At 45.5% G+C, this 12,967-nt stretch overlaps 1 protein-coding gene across 2 annotated transcripts in view; it reads right to left on the bottom strand.

Annotated features, from left to right (window-relative positions):
* Exosc7 (exosome component 7) overlaps positions 1-12,967 on the bottom strand; it is a 41,916-nt gene that overhangs the window by 1,498 nt on the left and 27,451 nt on the right. The window contains exon 8 of one of the 2 annotated variants that reach the window (XR_008215305.1): positions 10,205-10,363. Coding sequence is in view for 1 of the 2 variants with exons in the window: in XM_052725540.1 (XP_052581500.1) it covers positions 10,259-10,363 (105 nt within the window). In the remaining variant the exon portion in view is untranslated. Of the gene's footprint in view, positions 1-10,124; positions 10,364-12,967 lie in introns of those variants that run through there. The other variant, XM_052725540.1, reaches the window with a different exon arrangement.

Raw genomic sequence — 12,967 nt, 5'->3', positions numbered from 1 at the left:
TCCCCACCACGTGCCACAGGAGAGCAGGCAGTGCTGGCTTCAGCCTGAATAGACATACTAATGTTTCTCCAAGGAAATGTGTGCTAAATGTTCTGCACAGAGAATAATCTTACCAAGCTTAGAGGCAGAAACCTATGAAGAGGGTAAAGGTGTACCGCGGCTTTACAGGGTTAGGTTTTGTTTTTTATGTTGTTTGCCCCCGACCCCCCTCCCTTTGAAAATTTTTTAAAATCAGAATTAGACAAAATAAGGTCTGGGTACCCCACCCATATGTGCCCAAACATGAAAACTCTGGCCCAGCAAGGAACTGGCCCTTACCCAACCCTCCCAGATGTTTCCCTCAGCCCAGCCCTGTTGGCCCTATGCCAGCAGCAGTGTGGCCTAGCCAGAGGCTGACTTGCCATACCCCTCTTCAGAGGCCAGAGCATTCAGAGTAGACTTCCAAGATGAGAACAAGGGTGGTCCCACCCTTAGTCAAAACCAAACGCAAACAGCCTCTGACCCTGGCCATCTGTTTAAGGACTTGGCTCCACCCTGTGTCTCAGGCCTGTGTTGGGAAGGACAGCAACAGGCTACTCAGCCTGGTCTCAGGTTTCCTGGGGCTCATAATACTTGATGGAAAGGGAACAGGAGTCCCATGTTCCAATTCTGGAGAGACACTTGACAGCTGTGTCCTCTGGACACATACTCCTCTTCCATAAAATCATCATCTGTCCATGTGACAAGTGACACACAGGATCGGGGACTATGGGGGTCCAGCCCCTTGACAGTCCCCTCCCAGGGTCCGGGAAGAATATACAACCAGCTGATAATTAATCTTTGATGAAAAGAAATGAATCTATGTACATGAAACTCCTTAGTTCATACACTTTATTATTCTGTGATAGTTCTCTCTCTACACAGCTTCTATTCTGCTCTCATGTCTAGCTCCTTTCTTGCCTGATTTCTCTCTACACTTATCTGCGGTCCCCTCTAAGTTCTATCTTAATTCCTTCATCTAGTTCTGCCCCTTCTAGGTTCTCATCCATCTTGTTCTTTTCCATATCATTTCCTCTCCCATCTCCTTCTCTCTCCTCATCTTGTTCTTCCTCATCTTGTTCTTCCCCATCTGGCTCTTCCTCCTCTTCCATCTCGTTCCTCTAGTCCTCTCTTCTAGCCCTTCAGTCTAGTTCTTCCCCATCTCAGTTTGTTCCTCTCAAGTTCTTACCTATCTAGTTCTTCCATACTCTTTTCTCTTCTCAGTTCTGTGCCCTGGAAGTTCCAGTATATAAAGGGAGGGTCCGAGCCAAATTGTGTAAAGCTATTACTTAATGTCCACCTGACCTAGGTGGTGTCCCCTTGTGGAATTTAAGTCAGGAGACTCGCATGTGGGCTGTTATGACTGTTATCCTCAGAAGTTGGGCACCCACCTGAGCCGTGTTTCCTGTAGTCCTTGAAAGTGGCTAAGGGAGATATCTGATTCCAGAGAAAGCTTTTCCTGAGGCTGTTCTCCAAATAACTGGAATGTGTATATCCAGAGAGTGATCAGTCCACACTGTTAGCCCTTCTTAGGGAAAAATCAATTGGGAAAACGATGAAGGCACACATGATTTTCATAACAGAATACAGCTGATATATAACAAGCCAAATAACACCAAAAGCTCCTTGGAATTTGGCTTCCTCTGGAGGAAATCCTTGATCCCTCCAGGTAGTGACTTTGCCATAACCAGCTGAGTTCTTATGATATATTCCAGCAGCCTGCAGCAACACAGGAGGCACCTGTGAGAGACAGCTGATAACCTGCAAGGTTAAGGGAATGAGGGCAGTGCTGAGGAGCCAGATGTCTTCTCTGCTCTTCTCTATTGTGATTTCCAGAAAAACAAACAGGCATGCCGAGCTCAGTCCTGCGCTCACCTGATTATGTTCCAGATGCTCCCTGACTCCAGTCTAAACTCAGACTCTTCCCCACACATTGTCTTGGACTTTGGCAGGTGTGAACCCAGCAGTGTTTGGGATCCTGCATACTGAAAACTATTATGCTGGGGCCTGATCCATAGTGCACATCCTGAGTCTACAAATGCCCTCAGGAAAAGCCCAGCTGGTAACAGACTGTGTCCTGCAGAAGGCCTCTCTTCTCCAGGATCTTAGGCCATGCCACCCTCTTTGCTTCCAGAGCACATTCCTTTTCTCTGATCATTCTTCTCTTTAAGAATGTTGTCTAGTGACCCAAACAAGTTTCTACTAGCTAAATATCCTTCTCCCTTCATGCAAAACAAACCACCAAGTGTTCTATGGCTCTGGCTCCCTCACTGCTGTCTCAATATGCAGAACCGATTTATCTACAAACCAGACCTGGGTTTTCCTCTTTCAGCTTCTTTCCTATGGAGCCAGAGGTAGATGAGAGGTGTGTGTAAACAAGGTGGCATAGAAATCTGGGTGACCTATGACAAGTGCCTAACCTGAATGTTCACTTTTATTACCCACAGGCAAATACAAAGCACTAATTGTCATTTACATATCCCAAAGTGATCTAGTGAAAGCAATCCTTGAAACTAAAGGCTTGTGTACCTTTGTGTACACTTGAAGCACATGTCTGCATCACCACTGTCAATCATTTCCTGTAGGTACACACTAGGAATAGGGCAGAGGATGAAGCCTGCCTCCTGCCCTGTTGGGAACACCATGTCATGGCATCTGTAGCAGCATGCATTGGGAAAATATAAGGTAACAGCCCAGCACACTATGATACATCACATTATAAATATGACAACTATGCTGCCAGCAGGTAAGCAGCTTCCCTAGGATACACAAGCCCAGCTACTTCTTTGCATGGATGAACAGGATCACATGAGGGAAGGTGCCCATGCCTGAGCATCTGAAGGTAATGCACGGTGGGTGATATTTTATTTGTGCTGAAATGTGATTTTATTTGTATGTTAATAAATCAAGTTGCCTGGGGATCAGAGCTAAGGGCAAGCCATTTAGCAGAAGTCCGGCAGTGATGGCACACGCCCTTAATCTGATCACATGGCAGGCAGAATCTCTGTGTATTCAAGGACACAGCCAAGCGGTGACCCGAACCTTTAATCTCAGTACGAACAATAGAGACCTGGAGGTCTGTACAGACAGGCAGTGACGAGGAAGTCATGTGGTTAGGTTTAGAACCAATGAGAAGGCAGAACAGAAAGGCAATAAAGAGACAGGACACAGGAAGAAGGTCTCTCTCTCAGGGGAAGGACGGCAGTGAGTGGTAAAATGAGGTTGATGGGTTCACAACACGCCCCCATGGTTGGGCGTTTGCACATGCCCGGCGGACCTGGACACTTCCGCCTAGCCAGTTCCAGGTCAAGATAGCCATTTCCGGGTCAAGGCGTCTCCAGTGACCAGGATCCGTGACTTTGCATGGTTGTGTAAGCGCGCAACGCAGCCATGTGATCTACGCACATGCGTGGAGTAGTTATGTCGACCTGTGCACACTCAGCCTTTACAAGCCGGCAACATATTCCCGGCTTTCTCTCTCTCCTCTTCTTCTCTATACACGTCTTCCACAGGCCTGGGCACTCTGTCCCTTTTATCTTAATAAAACTCTTATTAGCGTATTCTGTCGTGTTTCGTGACATTTCCTCGCAGGGTAAGAGCGCAGCAAAATAACTAACATATGGTGCCGTGAACCGAGCAGGTGCTTCTGGGCGCCCTGCGCCTGGAAACCCATAAACCGGGGACTGCTACACACAAACCGAGGACTCTCCTCTGTACGCCGCAACAGACCGCTTTCCATTACACCTGGCTGCGCTAAAACTACATCCAACACCACTTCTCCGATTGGTGAGTCCCCCCACTTTTCAGTCAGCGTAAACGGTTTCCTGAATCTGTGAGAACGACCGTTGAGCATCTGGCACCTCACAAGTATTCTTGAGACGGGGGAACCCCCGGCCACGGTCTTTATTGGCTACGGTTGGCCCCTAACGCAGGCCTAAATTTCTAGCCATCTCCCACGTCTGCAGCCTGAGATATTTCTCACAGTGGGACCACCGCCATTGGGTGCGTCCTGGGGGCCACGTGAGGGCAACATGTTCATCCGGCTTGATGAAGCGGCAAACGCTGTCCAGATTCCCGGGGAATCCTTGCCTCACGTGGTGGGGCCCCGCTTCTGTGGGTGACAAGCCAATTAGCGGCCTGTGCCTGGCATCCGTCCTTGGCCTTGGCTCCGGATCACGTTTGTTTTTTTATTTTTCTGCCTCTCTGCTGTAGACATGGGAAACAAGGCTTCCAACCCTTAGTCCTTCCTCTCCATTAGGCTGTCTTCTTGAAGCTTTAAAACCTCTCAGCTTAATGCCTTACATAAAGATTCCTAAGCTGACCTGTCTCTGTACTAAGAAATGGCCCAAATATGCTTTAAAAAACAACAAAAAATGGCCGCCGAGTAGCTCCTTAGATCCCGATATTTTACGGGAGTTCTCTAATTTCTGTCAGCGTGCAGGCAAATGAAAAGAGTTGCTTTCTTTTTTCTCAATGCTAAACCGTCTCTTCTAGATTCCTTCTCTCCTGCTCATATGCTCCTAGCTATGCCTAAACCAGAGGATTCTCTGACTCCGGAATCTCTGACTCTAGATCTTGCTAACGAACCTCTGATTAAGGGTCATGTTCTATTCTCTCTCGCAGAACTCTCTCAGATAGAAAGTAAGCTGGGTTGTATACTTCTAATTCTGCTTCCTTTATTAAACAGTTTCAATATATAACAATCTTATAGTCTCACCTTTCATGATATATACATGATACTTTCTAATAATTTACTTCCTGAGGATTGAGGATGGACAGGTATGGGAACAGGCTAGGACCCACGCAGAAAAAATTCATCAGACTAATCTTTCACACCCTCCAGGAGCTGAGGCGGTTCCTGACCAAGAACCACACTGGGACTATAACACCCAGGGTGGCTGTCTAGCCAGAGATAGGTTTATTACCTGTCTCCTGACAGGTCTCCGTAAGGCTGCCCTAAAACCAGTAAACCATGAAAAACTAAAAATGATAATTCAGGATAAGGACGAAAATCCGTCTCACTTTTTAGAGCGGCTCACCAAGGCTCTACTTCAGTTCATTAACTTAGACCCGGAGAGCCCTGAGGGCAGGCAGCTGCTAATGACCCACTTTGTCTCACAGAGCTTCCCCTACATTAGAGATAAACTTAAACGTTTGGGGAACGGCCCTCTGACTCCACAGGCAGATGTGCCGGTGATAGCGTTTAAGGTGTACCATGAGAGAGATTAAAAAAAAAAAGCCCAGAAAAGGAGCTGCCAGATGCTGGCAAGCACCATCTGACCAGCTCCCCAAAAGCCGTCTGGTCCCTGCTTCAAGTGCAGGAAAGAAGGCCATTGGGCCCGGGCTTGCACCACCGGCCCACGAAGGGCACCGACAAAGCCTTGTCCAAAGTGTTGCCAAAAGGGTCACTGGTCAGCTGACTGTCCTAATGTCCCAAGCGACATAGGAACGCCAGACGAAGACCACCCTCCAGCTGACTTTCTAGGTTTGGCCTACAGCGAGGACTGACGCTGCCAGGTTTCCGCCACGGCCACTCCCATCTCACACAGGGAACCTAGGGTAATTATAAAGGTCAATGGGCGGCCCCATCTCGTTCCTTTTGGACACCGGAGCTACCTACTCTGTCCTGACAGAGTTTTGGGGGCCCACCTCCCCTGCTCGTCTCCTTATTGTTGGGGTTGGGGGAACAGCCTTACCTGCCTCATCAGACACCATCACTCAATTGCATTTTCAGAGGCATCCCTCTCACACACACATTCTTAGTGGTGCCAAGCTGCCCTGTACATTTAATGGGGAGGGATCCTCTAGCTAAGGTCCATTTCTTTCGCTCTACACATTGGCCTCGTCCCAGACGCGCCAGCAGCTCCTCTCCTTCTCCTCCCAGCCACTCACTCTACTGACTCTAGCAGTTCTTTCCCTTGCAGGCCTCTCCTCTCATGGAGGCATATCCGGTTTCTAATAAGCGGGCTCAGACAGTTGCAGACCTCCTTCTCCAAGAAATTATTCCTCAGTTTGGGATTCCTGCTTCTTTTCAGTCTGACAATGGCCCAGAGTTCACCTCTCAGATTTCTCAGACACTAGCTAAGGCTCTTAACATTCCTTGGCATTTTCATATCCCATACCGTCCTCAATCCTCAGGAAAGGTGGAGCGTACCAACCAGTCTTTAAAAACCATTCTTACTAAGATGTCACAGGAACTTCACCTTGACTGGGTAAGATTATTGCCTCTAGCTCTTCTCAGGCTCAGGGCTCTTCCTAAAAAGCCTCTTTCAATTTCTCCGTTTGAACTAATGTATGGAAGGCCAGTTCTAACACCAGGTCTTTTATCCAACCCTCCAACTGTTCCAGATAGACTGTTAACTCCCCTTTTATGTCACCTAAGGTCTATCCTATGGAGCTACGCAGACTGTTCATTACCTCAGCCATGTGACAATAACTGTCTACCTCCAATACACATTGGGGATCAGGTTCTTCTCTTCCCTCCAGGCCAGTGCCCTTCACCTCTTTCCCCTAAGTGGCAGGGACCCTTCAAGGTAATTCTTGTGACTCCTACAGCTGCTAAACTTGAGGGCTTTCCTCACTGGGTCCACCTGTCTCATCTAAAACTTTTTATCTCACCTCCATCCCAGAAAAATCTCTCTTCCTATACAGTGAAACAAATAGGGCCACTCACTCTCAAGCTCCAGAGGACATCAGGATCCACTGCCTTGTCACCAATTCCAGAGGTAAGGTATCACCCCTTCCTTTCCCAACCAGGGCCACACAGAGCCGGAGGCAAAAAAGACCATCAAAAATATCCAGGCGGTAAGGAAAAATATAATACAACAATCTATCATTGTTTAATACTCAACAACTGATCACCTGCATTTCCTAAATGCTAACCTAATAAGGGAAACAGGTGCCTTAAATAAACTACCTCTAATAAGGCTTGTCTCAGATAAAAATTAAGCAGAGTACTAAGGCCAGATCTACCTCAGATAAATGTCACATGTCTCCATCTGGGCAGGCCAGATCTACCTCAGACAAATGCCAACTCCAAAAATAAAATAATAATAATTTTTTTCCCTAAGCTTTTTCTATGTCAACAGTATCTTGTCAAATAGAAGGTTCCCAGCCACAGCACGGATGGACAGCTGCAGAACAAGGGGACGGCAGAACGTCATTCCAGGACCTCCCCACCATCATCCCAAGACTTCACAAGATACCCTCCCATTCCCCCCAAGAGCCAACCAATGCCCACTATTCAGCCGGAAGCAGTCTTTGAGAGAAACGTCGCCCCATTCCCACTCAACCACAATTTTTTTTCTTTTTTAAAAGGAAGAGTCAAGGATGATGGGTTCACAACACGCCCCCACGATTGGGCGTGTTTGCATGTGCCCGGCGGACCTGGACACTTCCGCCTAGCCAGTTCCAGGTCAAGATAGGCATTTCCGGGTCAAGACGTCTCGAGTGACCAGGATCCGTGACTTTGCATGGTTGTGTAAGCGCGCAACGCAGCCATGTGATCTACACACATGCGTGGAGTAGTTACGTCGACCTGTGCACCCCCAGCCTTTATAAGCCGGCGACATATTCCCGGCTTTCTCTCTCTCCTCTTCTTCCTCTTCTCTACACACGTGTCTCTTCTACAGGCCTGGGCACCCATCTGTCCCTATCATCTTAATAAAACTCTTGTTAGCGGATTCTGTCGTGTTTCGTGACATTTCCTCGCAGGGTAAGAGCACCGCAAAATAACTAACAGAGGTGGTCTTAGTTCTTGGCTACTGCTCGATCTCTGGGCTTTTAACTCTTTATTTGGCTCTGTGTTTCTTACTTAATAAGACCATTTAGAATTACATCGACAAATGCATGAGGCTGCAGCTCATACTATGTCCTTTCCATTAGATAATAAATTCCTAACACCTCACATCATTCGACTGACTCAACAAAGAATGCAAATACCACTGGCTGAAATGTTCTCCATGAATCAGCTACCTCCCAAGGGCCCTATGAGACTGATTTAGGAGCTTTGGTTCTCTTGGAAAAAAAAAAAAAAAAAAAAAAAAAAAAAAAAAAAAAAAAAAAAAAACAACTCCTTTATCCATGAAGCCTTAATTCTATCATGCTGCACTGTGAGTAGAATATCTTCGTTACTATCCCCAGAGAATAAAAGCTGGCCTGTAAGTCAAATGACAACATTCCTTAAACAGCCATTATAGTGCTGATAAAACATGGCCATCTTATGAAACATCAGGGAGGGGTTATAAAACACAAAGGAATTTCAAAACATGAGTGGAGTCAGATATGCTAGAACATGCCTGTAACCCAATCCCAAGCAGGAAGATTGGAAATTCAAAGGCATCACTGGGCTACATAAGACTGACTCAAAACAAAAACAAGAAAAATCTAAGAATGGTAAGAAAGGCTGGCTAAGAACCCAAATGGCCACTAAGCCCCTGACCCAAGGGGAAGGTCTCCTGGATTTTTTGGCTGGCAGGATCTGGCAGGCATACAGATAGGAGACTTGGACCCTTCTCTGTGGCCATGGCTTCCTTATTCCTGACCTGAAGGGAAAATGAATTATTTTGTGATTTCTTTTCTTTTCTTTCTTTCCTTTTTTTTTTTTTTTTTTTTGGTGACAGGTTCTCACCATGTATCCTTGGCTGGGGTTGGAACTCACTATGCAGACTAGGCTGGCCTCAAACTCATAGAAATCTATCTACCTCTGCCTCCCAGGTGTTGGGATTAAAAGTGTGTGCCACCATACCTAGCCTTGTGATTTAGCCTTGTGATTCTTACTGTGAAAGCTTTATGAAGAAAAAAATTATTCACAAAATACTTACCACAAGCCATTTCCTTAAATCATTTTCTGCATGGAATCTGTTTTGGAGACTGGGTTTGTGTTGATATAATGTGTACCCTAATAAATCTGCCTAAGGATCAGAGGACAGAGTCAGCCACTAGATTAGACACAGAGGCCAGGCAGTGGTGGCACACACCCTTAATCCTAGCACTTGGGAAACAGGAACTCACTCTCTTTAGGCTGAGGATTTCGTACAAGTAAGAACTAGTGGCTGGCTGTTCTGCTTCTCTGATCTTTCACCTTTTCACCCTGATATCTGGCTCTGGGTTTTTTATTAAAAGACCATCTAAGATTCGAACAATATCTGTTGCCCAACATGGAAACAGTTTGGACTACAAACTGCTCAGGACAATTTTAAGATGGCTAGCTGAGATGATCCAACCTCACACACTACTAGAGCAAGGACTTGAGACAAGCCCTGCACTTTCCCATTACGCAGACACTGGACAACAGCTATACAGCTTCCTCCCCCAGGACTTGACAATTAACCCCAAAATTTTCTTTTCAGGATCCCCTAAACATGCCTTTGCCCCCAGACAGCAGGAAGTAATTTTAAGAACAGACACCCACATTCCCAAGAGGTAGGGTGGGTGGTTTTTGGCCTGTCAATGGGTTATAGATAATTGTCATTGTTTAGGATGGTTGGTTACAAGCTGTTAATTGATAATGGTCAGGAAAAAAAGCTAAACAAGATTAGATTCAGGGTTCTTGTTTGAAAAAAAAAAGAAAAGAAAAAGAAAAAAGAGGATATAGATAAGAGGTAGATTATTGAATCTACTCTGAAAAAAAAAGATATGGATATGATAAGATAAAATGGTAGATTATTGAATCTACTTTTAAAAAGCAACTACTAATTTTAAATATTTTATATTGGATTGGATTTTTGTATATTATATACAAATTATATATTGATACAAATTTGAGATTGATTTTGTTAGAAAATACTGTACATATATTTCTAATCTTGTTCAAGGGATTATACCTATGGGTTTTTTATTAAAAGACCATCTAAGATTCAAACAACAGGGTCTTGTTAAATAGCCAAGCTTGAAATTCTCCCCAATACTAACATTACAAGTATATGGCACCATATACTAGCTTCTACAGGGTCTTTATTTTATGGATTGCTGTCATCCTCATGTACCTTGGAAGCAGGCAGCTCCCTGGAGGATGGTGACCCTTTTCAACTGCATTCTCGGCAGCAGAATGCTAAACTAGATGGAGTAACAGTATAAAGCTGGAGATGCTACTAATACCAAACCAAACCAGAAAAAAAAAGACTTTATTTTCACACGTACAAATGTTGACTTAACATTTTTACAATTAAGAAAAATATATACACACCAGTCTCAATGGAGAAGTGAAATAACCAATGTCCACCACAGCAGTGATGACAAATCATCCCAGGAACCCGACTTTTGGCCTCTTGGGCCCCAGGCTTTCTTCCTTGTGTAGAATGCTCTGCAAAGACATGTGTAGCACCTTGCCCACTCGCTTGCTGCTCTGCAGGATGACAGGGACAGGACAGAGTGTTGTGGAATATTAGTTGAAGATGTATTACATTTGTTTATGCTGTGGAATACTTTTTTAATAATGCAAAGATGTGTTGTATTCTTTTATGTTGCACTTGTTTAACTCTGTAAAGCTACGTTGTATTGTCTGTCTAAAGCACCTGATTGATCTACTAAAGAGCTGAACAGCCAATAGTCAGGCAGGAGAGAGAAATAGGCAAGGCTGGCAGGCAGAGAGAACATATGAGAGAGAAGATCAAGGAGCAAGAAAAAAGAGAGAGGACATCAGGGGCCAGCCAACCACAGATAAGAAGTAAAGGAAAGTATATAGACTAGAGAAAGATAAAAGCCCAGAGGCAAAAGGTAGATGGGATAAATTAACAAAAATGGCTAGAGACAAGCCAAGCTAAGGCTGGGCATTTATAGGTAATAATAAGACTTCATGTATTTATTTGGGAACTGGGTGGTGGGCCCCCAAAGACCAAAGAGTAAAGAGTTAAAAAACCAACCAACCAACCAACCAACCTACAACAGAGGTCACCTGCTGGTGAGGCAAAAACTCATCAGAAGCCCCTACCTGCTTGCCAGCCTGCCCAACACCCACATATCTGTCTGCATCACTGAAATTTTTACAGCTTTTCATTTTCCCTAGAAGTTAGGCACACATTCCAACACCCTAGCTCACCAAAGGACTTCCAATTAATACAAAATGAACTATAAACACCAACAGCATCATGGTTACACTTGGAGATCCTCTACACACACAAGTAAATCACTGAAGACCAGAAAAGGCTGCCCAACAATCAATGTTCCTGCTGCCACAACAAACAGTCACACTGCCAACCAAACCTGGCTGTGGAATACTGTCTTATGAGGCATAGAAAGACCACAAAAACCCTCCTGTTGAGGAAGAAGCAAAGACTACCCAGGCCATCTCAATAAGCCACTCACCTGGCACCAGACCTCCAGGCACAAATGCTCAGATGCCAAAATCAGGCCCTGGATGGGGTCTTTGGTTACCCACAGGGGCACATTAGAAGAGTGACATGTGAGGAAGTCAGACTACCCACTAGTAATTATCAGCCACATGGCAGGCATTAAAAAAAAAAAAAAAAAAAAAAAAGACTAAACGTACATGTACAAAATGTTCCAAAGCCCCCCAAGACAAAATCTTTGTTATCTTGTCTCCAGGCTCATTTTGTCTCCAGGCTCATGAATCATTTTAAGACTATAGTGCAGCCGGGTGGTGGTGGCACATACCTTTAATCCCAGCACTCAGGAGGCAGAGGCAGGGGGATCTTTGTGAGTTCAAGGCCAGCCTGGTCTACAGAGTAAGTTCCAGGATAGCCAAGGCTACACAGAGAAACCCTGTCTCAAAAAACAAACAAATAGAACACAACATACCAACCCCAAATCTCCACTGCAAGCTCTGAATGCTCCCATAGCTTGTGGCTGTGACTTTGCTTCTGTACTGGATCTCAGTGTCATCGAGAAAGACACCAGGCCTGTACCACAGTCCCAGGCCAGTCACAACCTTTGTGTTTATCCTGGCCCTGACTGTCATGTGAGGTGAGCCTCCAGGTACGACTACTTATGAAAAGATTATGGTGGATTGGAGTTCAGATTCCCAGCACCCAGTAAATGTTGGGCAAATGTGGTAGCCCACCTGTGATCTCAGCTCACAGGGCGCCAGAGACAAGGGACCCCCTAGAACAAGCTGGCTGACTACACTGCTAGGATTGATGAGCGCTGGGTTCAAGTGAGAGATTCTGCCCCAATACATAAGGTGGTGAATGATTGACGGAGACACTCAATGTCAATCTCTAGTCTCCACATGCATGCACACTTATATGAACAAGCACCTCTCCACATATGCACCCACACAACACACACACACACACACACACACACACACACACACACACACACACACACACACACACGCCCTACACTAGAAAATGTCCAATTCTATGAAATAGGTGGTCTGATTATTCATGGTGGGAGAAAGATGAGGAGAAAGGTGGGAGCAGGACAACAGGGGTGGAGAGCAGAGGCCACAGTCTGCAGAGGTACTCAGAGGTTCTCACTTAACCACTGGGCGTTCAGAACCACTGATAGGACAACAGGGGTGGAGAGCAGAGGCCACAGTCTGCAGAGGTACTCAGAGGTTCTCACTTAACCACTGGGCGTTCAGAACCACTGAGTCCATTTATGAAATGGACAGCCACAGCCCTGTGGCTCCTTGAGCCAAGCTTGCAGACCTCACTCCCTGTCACTGAAGCCCTGGAGGCATGGCTACAGCATTCCAGAGAGATCTGGTTATTCTTTATGTGCCTCAGGTTCTTCATCTCAAAGACTGAACTATGAAGGCTAACAGATGGAGAAGTATACTAAGAACAGTTCCTGGCACATAGTATACAATAAATCTTTGCTATTGTTTAAAACACCCAGATTTACCATTAAGTTCTCTGGAGTGAGCCCTCTCTAAGGGAGGATATGAGCTCCTTTTGTCTAAAGGGATCTTTTTGGGTCTCCTACTACATTCTAACAGCATGTAGAGAAACCCAAATCCAGGCTGCTTAAAAGAGCAGAGAAC

Source organism: Peromyscus californicus, unplaced genomic scaffold (genome assembly GCF_007827085.1).
Source record: "Peromyscus californicus insignis strain IS unplaced genomic scaffold, ASM782708v3 Scaffold_11__1_contigs__length_118956290, whole genome shotgun sequence".
Lineage (NCBI taxonomy): Eukaryota > Metazoa > Chordata > Mammalia > Rodentia > Cricetidae > Peromyscus > Peromyscus californicus.
The sequence above is the reverse complement of the archived record's forward strand: the minus strand, read 5'-3'. Positions and strand labels throughout refer to the sequence as shown.